This window comes from Tyto alba, unplaced genomic scaffold, assembly GCF_018691265.1.
Source record: "Tyto alba isolate M040663 unplaced genomic scaffold, T.alba_DEE_v4.0 Super-Scaffold_2, whole genome shotgun sequence".
NCBI classification, from domain to species: domain Eukaryota; kingdom Metazoa; phylum Chordata; class Aves; order Strigiformes; family Tytonidae; genus Tyto; species Tyto alba.
The window spans coordinates 1,803,606-1,822,957 of NW_024881282.1; the positions used below are offsets into that span (position 1 = coordinate 1,803,606).

Below are 19,352 nucleotides of genomic sequence, written 5' to 3' on the forward strand. Positions count from 1 at the left end.
TCCTGGGCCAGCAGGAAAAGGAATGGGATCTATGATTTGCTCTAACTGTGCTGCCAGCTCTGTTAAAGCACTGGAACTTCTGCTGATGAACTGGGATTATCACAGTACGTGACTTAACCTGGACATAAACATGATCCTTATTTTATTGCTATGAATTCTGTCCATAGCTATGGAACACAGGCCATTCCTTTAACCTCTGTTCTGTTACAAATATCTGAGAACAGCAAGTGACCTCTAACAATCCCCAGACTGTGTTTAAGTGAAAATAGTGTTTAAAGAGAGGGAAACAGGCCACAGCTAAGATATAGCTGCCCATCAGAAGATAAAAGTAGTAATACAGCATGAAGCAAATAAGAGAGAAAAGCTTGACGTGGTGGATCCTTACTTTCACAATTTATTGCAGAAACACGATAGAAAGGGCCTCCTTAGTCCTTTGGGAGAGAAGGCATTCAAGTGGCAGCTGTAATACGACTAGTCCATCATAGCATCAGAAAAAAAATAACTCACAGTGACAAGACATCTAAGGGATGTATTAAAAATACTTATTAGATTACATCCAGCTCCACTAGAACATACTAATGAAAAATACAACTTACATTTCATATATCTCAATGAGCTTTTGTGCTAGTGTTAGGTTCTTGCTCTCCAGGAAGGTTGCCATTTCAGCTATGACCACAGCTGCACTTACACCATCTTTATCCAACACTGATGTGCCACACATGAAGCCTAGAAATAAAAAATTGATTGTGGAAAAATAACCTGACATACTATTACACTCATCTACTCGATTGAAATTTTAACCTTTTTCATGTAAAAGGGAATTGGCCAATACACGTAAGCTGGTTTTGTTACTGCATATGCATTTGCCTTTTCTAAGAAATCTAATTAACTTAGAGGTTACAAGGCTGAAAAGATACATGTTATAATCAATTAATTCCAGATTGATAACATCTACTCTTTGAGGAGATCTCTCATTGTACAGTGATAAACATAAAAATTTGCTTGTTTTCTACAAGCACACTGATACTGCAGAGTCTTGCCAGTAATTTGAATCAAAAGAACCCACACAGATACAGCCTTGGTAACCCATAAAACAGTGCTCCCCAATACTGCCAAGACGTCTTCTTTCTGAAGGAATGCGTGAGCAAGACCGTAACTCTTTATGGCTAAAAGATTCTTGCATTGTGCAAATTAAACTGGCATGGACACCACACCCCCTCCTCAGTGGGTGCTTCACTTTCAAATGTCATGTTAGATGTGAATATGCTGTCCCAGAAAGCTGCCATTTAATCTGAAGAAGCGGAGAATTCTGGTAGCCGAAATGTTCACTACACAGTTCTCCACAGATTAGTAGCATCAGCAAGATTACCAAGATAAACAGAGTGCTCAAGGCAAGCTCAGCAGGAATATTCACACACTTCCATAAGGTATTTAATGCTATTCCTGCAGAGGGCTGGATTCCTCACGTGTTGCTCTGCAGAATGCAGGGAAGGCGTGCAAGTCCTGCCGGAACTGCAGCGCTGGGGCGATGGAGAGCGTGACGGAAGCGAGCCACCTCCCAGTTCCACACAGCCATTAACAGCAGGTCCTCGCAGAGAGGACCCGTAAGGTGTTAAACTGATTAAGAACAGATCCCATGCTTAACCGCAGCTAAAATGCCTCAGAGCCACAGTAGTTTGGCTCCGGCATCTCAGAACTTCCAACCTGCATCAGAACAGGTTTGTACCAGGAAACTGCACAAGCACAATACCAGGATCCGAGATTCATACGGCATTTATTATGGTAGTTGGCAAGTTAATTTGATGAGAGCAAAGTACCAACACTAGTAACTACAAGAATAAAGTACTTTTGTGTTTTGTTTCACAACCAAGACCACTCCTTTTTAGTCACTTTACCTCCACTCAGTTCTCAACATTTTAAAGTGATATCAACATACATACCAATAGACTCTTCAAATGCAAAGAGAACTTCTTTTCCACTATCTAGGAGATCTTTTACTCTACTTCCAATCCATTTAAAACCAGGGAGTGTTTCCTGAAACAGAAGAAAAAAACAAAACAAAAACAAACAAAAAAAAACAAAAAAAACCCAACAAAAAAAACCCACAACTGCATTAAATACATTTTCTATTTAGTTTCAAGTCAAAGAAGAAAGTGTAGCCACTATTCCTTTCACTTCAGAGATGCTTCAGACTCAAAAAGAAAGAAAAAAAAAGCTGATTCTGAATTTTTGCGTCAATGAGAAAGACGCTGCTACAGAGTCAAAACACTAAAGCTTAAGGACATTCTTCTGATTTTCTTGAAATAATTTACCTCAATTTAAATGTAAATAATTGACAAACAGAACAGGAATGGCAAAGACAAATGTTAGACAAGTCCTATCTTCAGTTTAGGATGTGAATCTAATGCAAAGAGTCACTTGATAGCATTTTACTAGCGAATACTCAACTAGGACATGGATATCAAGTCAAGGAGTAAGCGTGCTTGAGAGACTGTGGTTCTCTCCAAGATCAGACAAGATCTTCTGTGGTGCTTATCAGATGAGGCAACAGTACCAAGTTATTCAAAAGAAAGTTACAGAAACATAAATATGAATTTTGGGTGATGTGAGGGAAGAGTACTGCTGCTGCTCTCCAAGTCATGCAAAAGCAGTCAAAGCTTAAAAGCCATCCTCCTGGAGAGAAGGTACAAAGGACGGAAAGCTTTTAGAGGAGAACAAGGAGTTCTGTAAATCCCTAGCTTTTTTTTCAGTCAAATGTGTCCCTCCCTGAAAAAAAAAACAAACCAAACAAAAGAACAAACACAAACACAACAGCATTTAGGGAGATAGTGAAATTCACTACAATGCAGTGATATCAACCTGACTGAGTATATCTGGACAGTCACTCAAAATGGTCTTCAGAGTTGCTTTCAATTTTAATTTTTAATTCCTCATTGTTTGGCAAAATTTTTTTGTTGTACTGTACATGGATTTAATAAAGACATGTATTAAAGAAGACCTGGATCTTTGTGTGTTTGTGCTAAGCTTCAGCAGTAAGAGATGTGAGTGTTCCACTATCCAGTAGTCTCAGAAATCAGAGCAAGTACTTAATTTGAATGCAGGAACTAAAATAACTGTCAGTCTGTGGGGGCACCCCCCATTTTTTTTTTTAGCAAGTCCCTAATGGAACTGCATTAACGATCTGAACATAAGAGTTCTGTCTGTCACAATTTAAGAGAAAACCAAATTTACAACCTACTAGTGATGTGGGCACCTGAAGGAGCACTGTGTAACCTGCAAGTGTTTGTTACAAGTCCATCAAAAAGCACCCCATTTTTGTAGTAAACACACCAATTGCACACACTTGCATTCATTCACACAAGCATTTATCTCTAGGAAAGTAACCAAGACAAAGCCATTTCTATTATATGTAATTTAGGCTGTAATTTGTGTCACCTGTTACAGCCTCCTTGCAGCTTTGCATAAGCCGATCTCAGTCTGCATTCACTGTGTAATGTGCATTGAGAAACACTGCAGAGGCTGAACCCAGGTTTCCCTAGGTAAACCAGCATTCTCTGCAAGTTGGAACGCAGAGAAGCTCCCAGCCAAAAGACTGGAAGTCATCTGTCTGTCTGTCATTTCATAAAGTTGTAAGTGGAAGGCTAGACGGTGAACATGGCAACCAGATTTTACTTTGCCAAGACACAGAATCATCGAATACCAGGTTGGAAGGGACCTCAAGGATCATTTGGTACAACCCTGCTTGGCAAAAAAGCCCGGTCTAGACAAGATGGCCCAGCACCCTGTCCAGCTGAATCTTAAAAGTGTCCAATGTAAGGAAAAAAAATCAATCATAAAACCAACACTTACTTCAAAGTGAAATCCCTCTTTAAGTGCAATTGCCCTCAGAATTTTCGAGGAGACTGTGGTCGCTAACATGTAAACATTCTTCACATCAGCATCTTCGGAGCAGTTTTCCTTCCAGCAAGAAAACATCCACCAACCAAACAGAGCTGCTAGCTCGTTGCCAGTGAACACCTTCCAGCAGCCACTGCAGACAGGACAGAAAACATAAGAGCTCTTTCAGGCTTCCCAAGAGCATCCACACAGGGGGAGATGCTTTCTGCAGTCACTGGAACGACAGGAATCTGAGCACACTACTGACAAGCTGCTCTATACAAAGCCACCGTACCAAGAGGACTCCACATTTATCACATCTCAATGATTTACAAGCCCAGTGCGTTCTGTTAGCAAGCAAAGATACCAATTAAGCATCCTTACTGTCAGCTTTAAAACAGCTTAGGTCTTTTTAATTTATCAAAACAGAAGTATAGCAGTCTATACACTGCAGCCAGGCAATGCCTGCACAACTGCACGTTACAGACAGTTACTTACACAATGATCAGAATTTTGGCCTGTTAGTGGAAGAAAAATAATTTCTATTCAACATGATAAAGCCAGGGGAAGGAAAATAATAATTAAAAAAAAAAAAAAAAAACAACACAACCAAAAAAACCCCTAAAACAAAACAAAACCCACAAAATGAAAAAATCAAAAAGGCCCACAACAGCTAACTGTCCCAAGGCAGAAGTTGTTTGCCTAACAGAAGTGAAAAAGCAGTAACAACAAGATTTTACTGTCTTTAGTAACCAGGTAACTTTTCAGTTAACTTTTATTTGGCCAGTTACTGTAACACTGGTAAGTATTTAACATTTTCTGAGTTATTAACTGATTTTATTTAAAATACATTATTTCGGGTAGAGCTATACCAAAAGATGAAGTTAGCAAGAAAAACACCCTAATAGCTAAGTCCCAGCAGGGAAGAGTGGCTTGAAGGTGTGTGCCTGTCTACCATCTAGGGACATTTGGCAATTTTCACTACCTCTCCTGCAGAAAGAGATAAAATAGAAGGGTCCATCACTTACTTCTGCTGTTCTGCCACTGCTAGTCTATCTGCATCTGGATCAGTGGCCACTACTACTCTAGCATTTTCTTTCTCTGCAAGCCTCAGTGACAACTCCTGGTGGGAGAAGAGGGAGGGGGAAAAAAAAAAAAAAAAATCACAAGAGCACATAAACCCACAGTCTTCCTACTTACACATAAAATGCAGTGAAAGAAAAATCTCATATGGATTGCCCACCACTATATTAACACAGCTGAGAAGTCAGGTACTCCCTGTTCTCTTCCTTGATTTGTTTTTCAACACAGTATGTTACCCAAACAGAGGAAAGCTCATAGAAATCTGATGAAGTAGAAACAAAAATACCAGCACAGATTCTCCTTCTTCAGGATTTGGGCATTTGACAGTAGAAAAGTCTGGATCTGGATCTTTTTGTTCAGGTACTGGGATGGGGGGCTGAAAACCAAATGCTTTGAAAGCCAACTGCACGTAGTCATGTCCAACTCCATGAAAAGAGGTATGAACAAACTTCAAATTTGTTTGCATGTTTAGCTCCCTGAGAAGGAAAGAAGAATTTCAGTAAGATTTTAGTTATTTAGCAAGACTACTTTCATGTGGGAAAGCAAAAGCAAATGCAATTACACTTTGTACTATTCTTCTGATTTCTGCATTAATTTCAAAGGAGGAATGAGTAAAAAGTGGTCATTTGAATTTTCACTAGAAGTTGCTGGTTTAAAGCTTCTCCTGGAAAATGAGGTACTTACCTTCTGCTGAATCAGCTGAAAGTCTCCCAAGAATGAACTGTTAATTTCTGCATCAAACTTGAGCTCTTCCACCATCCTGAAGATCTTACTCCAGCTCCACTCTACCTACACTATTCATCTTCCTCCTTTTATTCTTGTCTTCTGTCCCACCTAACCTTCAACTTAATCTTTTCACCTCTGTTCCACGCACGTACACCTCACCTTTACTCTGAATTCCAGCATTTTATTCAGAACTCTGAGTATATTCATTTGCATAAAAAGGCTCACATCAGGGTACTTTACTATAGCCTAGTGTCCAAAGTCAGGAGGCTTTACTGTCAAGAAGTATGGTTTCGTCCTAATGATGGTGACCACCTAATTTAAAGACACATCAGATGAGGCAGATGACCAAAAATTACTCCCACCACGAAGAGCACAGAGCAATGGCCTCAAGCAGACAGTGATGTCTGTGGCAGAGTCGAGCACCCAGCTTCCGTGAACCGTAAAGACAGAAATCGAGTCACTGATTTGTGACAATAAAAATCACTACAGGCAGGTCCAAAACTATTACAATTTTGGAGGACAGCCCAATCCCTATACCCAAATTGCAAAGCTCTACTATTGAAGTCAATCTGTCAGCAGTCGGTTTTCTACATGTAACCCAGAAGTTAAAAACATTATTTAAGTACATTTTGTTTTATACAATACCTGTGATAACAGATCCTTTTCAGATCCTCCATGTAACAGTCACAAATTTTCTTCAGAGGATCCTGTCTAAGGGGACTGGTGTCTACTAGATTCTCATTCCAAGAGCCATTCCATGGTTCAACACACTCTTCTATACATTTTATAATTTCCTTATCATGAGGAGAGGTGATCTGTGCTCCATTTTCCCAATAAACCTGGTATAAGTTTAAGGAAAACAAAACACAGTTTATTCACAAAGATTATTAACTTGATAAGTTCTTTTAGCTATAAGATTCTGCATACTTCTGCTTCTTGAAGTCATACAGAAAAGACTAGTACCAGACTGGCTTGATTCTCAGAAGTCATTTGGAATCAGAGTTATGTGATAACTACTCAGCAACACGACCTAGTTTCAAAAAAGTTGGTATTCAACTATGCCTGAACTCATCAGGACATGAGAAACTGAAATTGGGCACTTATATTTGAGAGTGTTTTGCAGACTGTAACAGAAGAAAAACATTACCTTCTACACAGTCTGGCATTCCTTCTGAAAAAGAAGCACAACTTGTTTTTGAAATCAAAGCAAAACAGATAAGCAGTGTGCCAAAGTACATGTTTTTCCGTAACTGAACAACTGTGATCCTTCAGCTGGAAACACTATCAAATACTGGACTATAAAAAGTCTTTGTTAAAGAATTATTTAGATGCCAGTTTTCCCACAGTTTGTTTCCAATAGCATGGTTGAGTTCACAGTGCAGACTTTCTACTCAGACCAATCTCTTTTCTTGTCTGATGGCTTTCATGAAACCCATAGGTACTCAGAATCTTCAACACTAGGGGTTAGTCAAGTTTAGTTAAAATTGTCCAAAACATTCAGAAGCTGCTGAATTCACATGGGAAATAGTGAACGATAAAATAGTTTTTGTGAAAGACCAGAAAAAGCAATATCCTGAACAAGAGTAAAATGTTTTGTATCAGAAGACACAAACGTAACAGCTTCTTGATAAATGAAGCACCTGAAAATCTGACGTGGCTTATTTTCTTATTGTTAGAGTTAAGCAAAAGTAAAGGTTGGTGAAGCACTTCACAACTTGTTCCCCAGAGGACAAGTGCAGTACAGTCACCTCCAAGAGTTATGTCTGTGCAGAGTAAGGCTGCTGCTCCTACCCTTGGCATTATCCACCGATCTGTTACTACGCTTCTAGAATGGTAAGTTAGTTACAGTTTAGACTATAGTTCAGATTCTTACAAAGTTTAGAAACGAGATACTGTGTTACAATACTGCATAAAGCAGCATTTGCTATTTTGGATGGTTATACTGTTCCAAGCTTTCAAAATAAAGCCACCCACCCCTCTCTCTCAATGCCCAGAAAAAACAACTTTATTGGGAGCAACACGGTACTACAAAGTTTTATTAGCCAACTCTTGAACTGTCACCGTCTTCAGCACAGTTACCTACTAATGCATGGACTAATTCACCTAAATCCTATCTTAGTTTTAAACTACTTTTTAAGTCTAAGAAGCAAACACATAATAAATTGCTTAAGCATTTCTTCAGCTGCTGATTAGACTCTACAGAATGTCACAACAGACTTGTGCTCAAGATACACAGTGTGGTCTTAAGTTCTAGTTGCAGAAGAAAGCGCATGTAATTCAAGTTACAGAAGGATCAATTACTTGAAATCATTTCTCCTAATGCACACACACGCGTGCTCCAGAAGCCACCAAATGCCAAAGGCATGTAGGTAATACTGGAGAGCAGCTGGCTGGGATGTGCTATGAACTTCAAGTTCAAGCCTTACCTTGTATCCATTGTCCTCCTTCCGGTTGTGGGATGCTGTGATCATCACACCAGCCACAGCTTTGAGCTGCTGAACAGCATAGGGCTACAAAGAAAACCCAGAAATGTCAATTTACCCACGAGTTCTGCCTCTGGCACAAAAAACACTGTATTAGTAGAACGGTTATGCAATAGGATGCTACAGGAGAAGTGGTTCTTCATGTTTCACCAGTTTATTTGAAAATTGTTCACATGAATGCTCATCGTGTAGCTAGCAATAGAGAAATCTTGTTCTATTCCCTCGCATAGGAACATTATTCTATTTACCAATTACATAAACACAATTGTTAACTGGTCAACTAAAGAAAGTCTACTCCCAGATTGCACTAGTATTTAAGAGATGATAGTTTGAAACAGAATGAAGGAATTCACCCAAAGGCTTGCTGAAAAATAAGACACGGGTATTTCCAGCTAAGGAGCATCCAATCCCTTCATCCCTCCCCTCGAAACAAGACCCATAGCATACACAGCACTCTAGAAAAACCTGCAGAATAGAAAATGTGGACTTAAAACCCTACAATAAAAGGCTTCTGCAACTACAACAGAAAGCTCTATTTTTTCAGATATTAAAAGTAGAGGCAATCCTTCATTTCTTCCACTCTAAGCAGTGCAAGTCCTATATAGAAAAAACCATACAGTCCCTACATATGTGCATATATTCACATACACCTATGACTCTTATGATACCCAGGTGTTTAAGCACAGAATAAAAGAACAGGAGATTGCTTCACCTGTAAATAAGACAGCAAAGCCTGGACTGCAATAACTAGTGCCCTCGCATGGCAGCCTAGGGGGAAACATGATTCTATTGACTACGCACACAGAAGAGTTCAGCAACATTCTTGTTACAGCCCCCTTGAAGAGCCAAGTGTACCAAGCAGCCTCTATTTTTCTGTTTAAATAATGGAATTTGAGAACAAAATTGCTAGTTCACATTTTTAGTAAACTTTTAAATACTCCCTTAACTGCACGGTACAACAATATCAAAGAGAAGATGACTCACCACAAACGGTGTAGGGACATATGTGGAAAAGAAGTATACAGGTACATCTTTAGCCAGCAGGACTGCTGCAGTGAACTTTGCAAGTCTACCGACATGAAAAAGAAAACATTTAGTCAATCCAACTCCTCACAACAATCCAATAGCCATATGGTATTACTGTAACCTTCATTTCACTTGTTTCTTAAATCTATTTATTTTTTGGCTTACAGCAAGAATAGTATCCTACAGTTTGTAAAGTCAATGCAATACAGTTTTCAGGCTGCAGAATCCAAGACAGCAGGTTTTTTTTGATGCTTGAAGAGCACAAGGCACTTCAGCCAACCATGTAAATAAACCAGTGATATGAAAAATAAAGATACAGAATCTACTGGTGTGACACTTGTCCTTCATTCAAGGACAGAACCAATCACCCAGAAAGTTTAAAGCACCAGATGTCTGCAAGAGCAGGTTTGGAAAAGGATTCAGCATCCCACACAGCAAAGCTTGTTTGCCAGCCTTGTTCAGCAGCTTCAGACAACATCCACGAAGCAGATCTATTCCTAAAACATACTTCTGTAAACCAGCACACTCTTATTCCAGAAAGTTTAAAAACAGTTACAGCACCCGTGTTTTTAAACCTTGCCCTTATTATAAACTTTTCCTTTCAAGCAGCATGGAAACTCACTCCCTTTCAGGTAGCTGTTTGATATGAAACTGTTTTTTTCAAGTCAGGTACACACAGCTCAGCAATTAATGGGAAGTCTCAGAGTCAAAACAGATGAGAGATTAAATAGTTTAAGTTTGCTTTGCTCACTCGTTTTTACAGACAAGAATTAATACCAGCTTCCTTATCTCCCATCATGAGTATACTGTGGGCTAAGTTTCAGTTACTCAGAATTTCACTACAGCAGCTATCAAATGTAACCTGAAACCACTTCAAAAGAGTTTGAGAGCTCAGCTTGTAGATGAAGCTTCTGAAATTTTGCCTGTGTATCACAAGAGTTTATGTCAACTTAATTACAGGATACAGCCAGACGGTCTGCCACCTCCCTCGGCACTGGAACTGATGCAAAGAAAGGGGCACTCCTGTTCACAGGGTGTTGGATAAGCATGCTAATCCAATTTTGTGGAGCTTCACTTTGATTTTAGCACTACTGTAACCCTGTGTCATCCCAAGGGGACAAAAGATCCATGTAGTTGAGAACTGATCTGCTCCTTTAACATGTGAAACACTGTGCTGCCATCATCTGAATTCCAAGCTTTGTGTGAATGAAAAGGAATGTTCTCCTTACAGTTCCACAATTTTAAGCTGTGCATAACCCAGACAACTTGGGTAATGGCCTTGCAAACACAGTGTAACAGGAGTTTAAAACCCTTATGCCAAAGCCTGGTGGATAATGTGCCACATTTATCTGAAGACCAGACAGGAAGGTGTGGAGAGGCAGACTTCAGGGGAATGGAGAAACTCTTAGGAGACAGTCACTAGATTCTGTGCTCTACTATACCAAGAGCTTTTACATCCCCAGAATATTCATTTTTGACAAAAATAAATTAAAAAAACAAACTACATTAGTTACAACAATTAACTACAATAACTACATTAACTACAATAATTATTTACTCATTAACTAGATAATAATTAGCTACTGGCTTGGCTTTTTTGTAAGGCATGCCATTACAACATGTGTTTTTCTCCCTGAATGAGAAGGGATTAGGATTCCTTACAGAATTCAGAAAGCAGTTCTTTAACAGATCCTCTCCCCGCTTTCCTTGGAAAGAGCACAATTTGACATTTACATTTTAAGCATTCCAGGTAAAATATTCCCAATGTGGAAATACACTGGCATCACAGACTAGCATAAAGGTACCAAAATACTGGGTTACAGTAGGCTGCAGGTAGAATTCTTCTCCCCCAAGCAAGCTTAAACCAGATGCGTAATACAAAAGAACAACAGTGTTAACAATAGTGCATTAATATTTAGTGATTTCAAGCTAGATGTTAGTATTCTGAATTTACCTTCACATTCAAATTTCATTCTGGGCATATCAACTTCTTAATGTCTGCCTAATGTTCTCGTGCATTTAGACTGTAAATTCTTTGCTGAAGTGACTAGCCTTACATTCCACATTTGCTGGCAACTGGTATTATAAAGGCTTTAGTCCATGCCTCTCTTCATTACTATTTAAATGGACTAAAGGAGGGGAGTGTGCACAGTTCATGACAAAAATATACTGATAGAACAGAATGCATTTAAAGCCACAATTTAATTTCTAGTCTTGCAAATGTAATCAATACTCATACTTCTTACTGCTGCAGTTGCTGGTCACCTGACCTCGTGTGTCATATCCCACAACAAAGCCTCTCTGCTTAAAGTCTGAAAAACACCTCTCAAGATATTTGTAGATCCCCTGGAAAGAAAAAAAAAAAGAGAAGAAAAAAAAGGTAGGGAAGAATTAGTTCTAGTGCATCAGACACAAACATTAAAAAATATCTTTCACATTGGATGTATAATGTCAGTAGGCAAAATACTGCTCAGCAAAGGCATCAATAATGGTATTCACAAAAGCAGCATATTTATTTTTCCTCAAAGCAGTCACAGAAAGAAAGCAAGCAAACGGAGAAACAGTTGTGGGAAATAAAAGCAGTGTAACAATAAGTGACCAAACAGCATAAACAGAAAGCTCAAGCCCACAAAATCCTCAAGCAGCAAACACTTGTTTTCAATCTGTAATGTGCTTTTATTTATTCAAGCCATACTCTTAGACCCAATTGAGAAAAATCCATTTTGTGAAAGAACATCCACTTGAGCAATATAAGGCTAGTGCTAGTCAGTGTTAGTCTTTCTCCTTCTGTTCACAGTACAAGTCAGATACCTTTTCTACACTGCTTCCAGCGTTAGTTCTAAATTTGCATTAAAAGGATGCTTCATCCTTACCCACTTTTCCAAACAAAAGTTTATTACTAGTGACCTGTTCCAGGTGAACAGATTAAAGTCCTCCATTTATATACATTTATACACTACGCAGATACAACAGCACAAGTGGAGTCTTCTATACATCAAGGCAGAACATTTCCAATGGCAAGATATCAGAGAAGACCCTCATGCAGGGAGAAGAAAGGGGATCAGATGAAGGGAGGAAAATTTTAAAACACATTGGAAGTGAGAAGAAATATGTGCTGAAACATACACAGGAGAAAGTCTCTCAGTCAGCCACCCCTTCTTTTCAAAATAGGAGGGGATAGGTGCTCTTTGAAACAGTGCATTACATGGTGTCCCAGCTTCACTGTCCCTGGGGCCTCCAGATCCATTCACTTCCCAGTTAGAATCTCTCCAGCACAGAAACATCCCAAGGTAGATTAGCAGTTTTAGACAAAAAGATGGAAGCACTACTGTTAAGGGAATTTTCCAGAGGCCACAGTTCACTCCAAAAGCAGCCTTCCCCAACACGAACACAGCACTGCAAACCTGCCACAGCCAGGCTCATCTTAGAAAAAGCTATCTGTTACGAGGGTACAAACTTCCTCTTGATAGAAGGGCTAAGGGTGTTTTGTATTAGAATTAAATAGATTTTTGTTCCAGTATTCAGTGCAATTCTCTGCAATGTCCTTCTCTGGATCTGACTCAGTATCACCAATAAGCAGTCTCTCAACTGGAAAGCTAGCCTGACTCCTACCCATGAAATTCAGTTGAGCTCCATTTTTTTAATGGTTATTTCCCTTTCCACCAGAGCATGTACTGCAAACACAAACAAGTGGATATTGGCATCTCTTTGGAAAAATCATTTCAGCCACAGATGTAGTGTTTCTATAGCGGGGTTCACAGAAAGAAAAAAGAAAACAATTTAGTAACTAAAAATCTTGAAATTCTGATGGACTAGAAGGTGTGCCATGGCATGATGGCCAGCTGAAGTCATCTTCATACCGAACTGAAATGTGTCAATACACAAACATGTTTGCACTGCCCTAACAAATTCAAGAACTTTCATTCACAGTTGTAAAGCGATTTGAGACAGAGGAATGGGAAAAACTTGTTCAAGTTTGACTTGAACAGACTGACTAACACTTAGAGATCAACAACAGATTTCTTATCAACAGATCCTTATTTAGACCAGCAGTATTTTGCGATCAGAGGACATTGCAGAGTTTTATCTGTATCAATTCCTCAAACATCAAGAAACTGCATCCCGCCCCCCCAAAAAAAACAACAACAAAAATGATTTAGAGAAGCGGGACCCTATTAGACAAATTGGTATTAATTAGAAGCAGAAAATAGGGACATATAAGCTTTTTTAGAAGCAGCATGAACCAAGGTAAATTCTGTTAGAACCACTAACACTCCTGTCCACATAAGGTCAATACATTAGAAACAACAAAACACTTTTTAAAGATGTAAAAAGTATGACCCACAATTTCTAGGTCACACTGACTGCCCAGGAGCAATCCCTCGGCAGCAGAGGCATCCCTTGAACCTTCCGGCAACCCTGGCATCTCCAGGATTCTGCACATCACATTTCTTCCTCACCCCTCACTTCCCAGTGCCAACCATCATAGCTGGTTTGGCTTTTTGGCACTAATGCCCACACCCTTATACATCTCCCAGGTTTCTATTCCCTCCTTTCCTCAAACACAGAAGAGTCGATTTATTTTTGTTGCAAAGTAAGGGCCTATATTGATTTTATTAGTAAATTTGGTCTTCTGTACTTTCTCCCCTGCACCTCATTCCAGCTATTTCTGCCTGAGCATTTTTAGCAGCTATTGGGTGCTGCTATAATCTAACACTCTCCTCAAGGGTGAGGTGAGATTTTTTTTCCCTAGGATGCCCTCTTAAATCCACTTCATTGTTTGACAGGGATCAAAGATTTCATATTAATAAAAAAAAAAAAACAAATGTCTTTACTTTCTGCCATGGAGGAGTTTTGCTTAAAATCAAAACAATACAATATGTGGCACAAGAACAAAAATACCCAAGCCTAACCAAAGATCCCACAGCTGGAATTAGTCCTGAGCTACTGGACTTGTTTACTATCCAAATATCTTTATTAAAGCTGCAGGAAATAAAAATAAATTAAAAATGACAGTGAGCAGAAATGAATGCAGAGGGTCTCCACCATCTGAACCCTCTACTCAAGCTCACAGATATTTTTTTTTTCCACAGGCCATTCTCCCTTTCTCTGAGGGCCATTAGTAACTCCAATACCTCTTGGAATAAATCCTTTCTTTCATAAATTTCTCCAGTTAAGGAATTCCTTTTTGCAAGACTCAGGTTTTCACAGTGTCCCCATCTAATTTCTCCTAGGATAGCTACTGCTTCTAAACTGAAGATATCCAAGTCAACATCTTCCCATTACATACTTGTTGATAAGTAATAGCTTATTAACAAGTGTCAGCATACAAATGTGTAACCGCTTCAGTGGATCTAAAACAAAATTCTCTTTAGGTGCACTGAAGCATTACAAGTATTTATACTACTGCACAGTGCAGGTGATTTTGTGATATAAAATTCACTGACATCTAGTCTGCTTCTACTGCCATGTTTTAAATAATCCTCTTGAGCCTTCAGTCCCTTACAACAATTTCAAAAGAGAAGTGAGGAGAAAGTGATGGTATCAAGAATGGGATGGAAAGATTTTTCCTTGATGAAATCAAGAGAGAGAACAGCTTTATAATGTCCAGTATTTAAATCTTTCAACTATTATTTTTAGCTTTGCCTATAAAGCAACAGGCTACTCACAGCAATAATGCAATGAGTAGCTTTTGTCATTGTGGAGGTCAGTGATGGGTTACTTATCTTTTAATAAAAGCAATTAGCTCAGCAGGACAAGCAATACTTGAGCAGGAAAATCTACGCTTTATGTCTAGGTTCTGTATCTACGAACTTCAGAAGAGTCAAAAGCAACTTCTGCATACTCTCTACCTTTCTGGATCTAACTTTTCATGGCATCAATATAATTATGCAAATGAAGAGCACAGCATGCGCTTAAGCATGCAACTTAACTAAGGTTTATTTTAATGGAAGGAAATAATTTAATTACACTGAAGTCTACTGTTTTGAATGGTGATTTATTCCTGTAGAAGGTAATGTCAAATACTGAGAGACAGGGTTGCCCATTTTCAGATTAGGTTCAGCAAAACTGTTAATATCCTTAGCTTCTAAAACAACAGTACTCAAACAAAGAGAATAAATGCAGTTCACTTCAGAAACAAGTTCTAATCCGCTTCCCAGAGATTGCTTTTTCTAACTTGATATACAGCTTTAATAAACAACTAAAAATAGAAGTTCCACAGAGGGAGCAAATGAATACAACCCAGTTTATTACTTCCAGAAACCGGTAATGCCTATGAAACTGAGCTTACAAACACATTCCCCGCTGACCAAAATGAAACTTTTCACTTTCTGCCAAGAATGCTATCAGTCAGCCAATCCAAGTACAGTCACACTTTCACGAGACTGGAAACACAAAGGCAGCATGCAGTGTTCAGGCGCTCAGAGCGTGAGCAACTCCAAATTCAGCGGACTGCACAGGACAAAGAGTAAAGTGACTATTTCTTCCTCTGCATTATCAAGATGTTTACTCTGCTTCAAAGCAAAGTGGACTTGTTTAAAGCAACTTCGCTACTCTTAACAATTCCATCGCTGGCAACAAACTACTAGTTTTTAAACTATTTTTTTCTTAATCTCTTCAGCTTCTTCCCTGTGGATCAGTAGAGACCACCTGTACCACATCAGTCCCTTTTGTTCACAGCATTACAGTATTTGTGGCAGATGAGTCTGGCATGCTTCGATCGGTAAGGCTAGAATTAAAGGAAGCATCATTCTAAAATGTGTCTGGTTTATAGGTTTGAAACTTAAAGAAAAGTTTCTGTTAGACCCAGGACAGCACTGAAGAGAAAAACACAGCCAGATGCAAGGTTGGATTTCAACCAATGAGTTCCAACAGGCCACTTCTTTTCAAAGCCTGTATAAACAGCTATTGGAATTTGGTTTCTCCGCAAGAGTTTGGGCTCCAGTTGTACAAGTCAGATATTAGCAGTACGTCAAACAGCTTAAGAGTCCCAGCTGTTCCAGGTTTTAAGCACACCACTTCACCCAGAGCCAACAACAGAAAACAAATTATTTCAGTCATGTCTACTGAGGAACTTCTATCAGAGCATTAACCCGCAAAGAGACAACTATTTTAAAGTGCTTAAGTACACAGTATTAAATGAAAGATTTTATCAACCCTTTGTAAATCATGTAATAAAACACCTTTTATCATATGGCTGAAGGTCCATTTATAAAAAAGTACTTGACAAAGTAGATAAGATTCAGTAGGTTTGTCATAATGAAAACTTTTTATTGATGTCCCAAGCACAATGGTTACAAATATATCAGTTCATTATATTTCCCCCAGCCAAGACTAAAGGAGATAACATAAGGTGTTTAAGTATATTTAATATACACAGTCCAAACCCATTTGTATTTTATATATTCATAAGGAAAGGAAACAATGGAACATCCATTTTCTGACTCAGGCTATTAGTCTTCAAAAGGATTCAACACTTGTCTTTCCTTGCCTCCCACTACCTTCACTGAGGTGAGAGAAAGCTGTATTTTGCAGATTCTTAATCTGACTGCATTTTGCTTAATACTTACCATAATAACGTATGTGCAAGATTGACTGTTGAAGTCAGGAATGATAGTTGAACAGGACTACAACCCTGGATAAATCAATGTTCAAATTCAGACTCAAAGTCTGGATAATATCAGATCAATGTCAAATGTATACCAAATTAATTTTTCATGAAGTTTAGTTGCGAAAGTAGTAACTTAATCATAAATTGTTTTGTGGAAAAATTGATAGAGGAGCACATCAGCAGAAAAGCACCCTAGCACTGTACAATAAGCAAATTTAAGAACAAATCCACCATGAGACGGCGATATAGAAAAGGAGCATGGATCACTTGTGATCAAAAACCTAAATCATCATTAACTGTTCCTTCCAAATGAGTTTATTGAAAAGGTGAGGAAAGAAATGAGACAACTGGGGACCAAGTTCTTTGAGAAAGGATAGATCATCTGTCCTTGAACAAAACAACACTTTAAAGAAAAGCGGAGATGATGAAGCTTTATATTAATCAACAGGTTCATTTATTCAATTAACACACTTACAACTCATTAACATTGTTAGAAATAGAAGCAGAGAGGGAAACTGAGAAGAATCTGATAATTTTCCAGCCCTCTTCCGGCATGCAAGACCAAAACTGGAGGAAAAAAGATGGGTAAAAGAATCATGGACTGGTTTGGGTGGGAAGAGACCTTAAAGCCCGCTCCCCCCTCAGTGCCACCCCCCTGCCCTGGGCAGGGACACCTTCGCCCAGCCCAGGGTGCTCCCAGCCCCATCCAACCTGGCCTTGAACTCTTCCAGGGATGGAGAAGCCACAGCTTCCCTGGGCAAGAATAAGAAACAAGTCCAGAAAATTGTATTTCTAGTTGTTAATCAACTTAAACAGCTAGTCAAAAGAACCAAAAACATGGTTCAAGGGAAAGATGTGTCAGAAGTGAGGAGTCTCTGCCAGCAGGCTTCCCCACCACAGAACTGATACCATCCATGACTCCATGGCAGCCTCTATATCCAGCTCCTCAACATCATGTACCATCTTTTGTGCCCTTCCAAATGTACATTCAGCACCACCACCAAGTGGAGCCTAACCTCTGGCAGAGGAGCAGATTAGGACTAAAGCCTTCCTGCCCAAAACTTTACCCCACATGAACATCCATCCCATCAGACCCTTTCCAATACTAATACACAACTATCAAAATGGCAGTCAAGAGCTAAATCTAGGTTCTAAGATGTCCCTGTCTGTATTCAAAACAAAAAGTCTATCCCAAAATATTCTACAAACTTCAAAGAACTAGTCCTCGAAAAGATCAACATCTGTTTACTATGTTTTCTCAGCAAATAATTCTATAATGGTATCTGTAACCCAAACACACAGATGTTAAATCATAGATAAACCATGAATCAGAGACCTCTCTGATACAGTATGGAACATAAGATTTGCAGTTTGAGAGTTCAAGTTTGTATCTCAAATTACTTTCCTGCATCTCTACTTAAAAAAGTGCCAAGAGCTACAGACAGAGCTACAGCAACGCCAGCGCACTAAACCACAGTATTTTCTACAACTATCCAATTCAGCTGTAGGGAACACAGCCAGTGTTACTGGAAGGATTCCCCAGAAATTAAACAATTTACAATACAGATGTTCTTCACACTCGGTATACGTTTGCTTTTTCATCTTACTTCCTGTTCATTTTCTTAGTAAAACCTGATACTTTTGTAAAGTTATTCACAACTTTGGCTAAAAACAAAAGAAAAGGCTTGTTTGATTGGAGGTAAGTTTGCTTTTTGAGTTTTCTTGGGGTTTTTTATTCAGTTTTTGACAAATACTAAAAGTTCTTATGACAACTAATGATTTCCAACTACAAAGCAGTAAAGTAGACTAACTACTGGCCAAATTCCAGTGGAAGTGATCATATTCCACCTCCTGGGATGCCCAGTTAAACCTATTCAAGCTACTTTATTTTCTTTCAGCACTAAACATTTCATGCTATCACTCTACTGCTGAATGGCTGCTGTGTTTCACCCTCAGCTCGTCTATCACTGGTACGCTATAGGACACAAACTTTTACTGTGAAACCATTCAGTTCTCTCCTGTGCAACTCTTCAGCTTACCTGGGTGGACTGGATCACTGTAAGATCATTAATGTAGCAAAAGCCTGCTCCCATAGCAGAGCGAAGCCCGGCAGTCCCAAAGGTCAGCCTGCAGCAGAGACGATCCCGTAACTCTTTATGCTTTCCATTCTGTAACAAGCTTTCAATTTGTTCTTTTGTTTTTTGGTTCTGCAAAAGAAGATTAAGGTCTTCATTTAGTTTTTGAAATCAGGACCTGAACTATATGCTCATTGTTTTTAAATACTTCCTAGTTCTCAATGTGACAAGTTCTTCCCACTCTATAAAATGCCTGTCTGCACAAACTAGCCTTCATTGTAACTCTAATTTCTATTGTATTCTCTCTTCTGTACCATCCCTATTTATAACAGAGTTGAGAGCTCTTGATGCCATTAATAAGTTGATGTGTTTGCCCAGTCATTAACACATCTTCCAGCTACATGAAGCCTGTAAGCCAGGAGCACAGATTTTAGAACAGGTTTTTCCAAGGCAGGTAGCACAAGTTAATTC

General features: G+C 39.0%; 1 protein-coding gene across 2 annotated transcripts in view; it reads right to left on the minus strand.

Annotated features, from left to right (window-relative positions):
- Window positions 1-19,352, minus strand: part of PGM2L1 (phosphoglucomutase 2 like 1) — a 44,096-nt gene that overhangs the window by 8,226 nt on the left and 16,518 nt on the right. For both annotated transcript variants that reach the window (XM_032998437.2, XM_032998438.2), the window contains 10 exons: window positions 18,846-19,013; window positions 11,434-11,540; window positions 9,153-9,237; window positions 8,112-8,195; window positions 6,331-6,524; window positions 5,246-5,435; window positions 4,905-4,999; window positions 3,850-4,030; window positions 1,941-2,034; window positions 597-726 (listed from right to left, as the gene is read on the minus strand). In XM_032998437.2, the coding sequence (XP_032854328.1) occupies window positions 597-726; window positions 1,941-2,034; window positions 3,850-4,030; window positions 4,905-4,999; window positions 5,246-5,435; window positions 6,331-6,524; window positions 8,112-8,195; window positions 9,153-9,237; window positions 11,434-11,540; window positions 18,846-19,013 (1,328 nt within the window). The remainder of the gene's footprint in view (window positions 1-596; window positions 727-1,940; window positions 2,035-3,849; window positions 4,031-4,904; window positions 5,000-5,245; window positions 5,436-6,330; window positions 6,525-8,111; window positions 8,196-9,152; window positions 9,238-11,433; window positions 11,541-18,845; window positions 19,014-19,352) is intronic.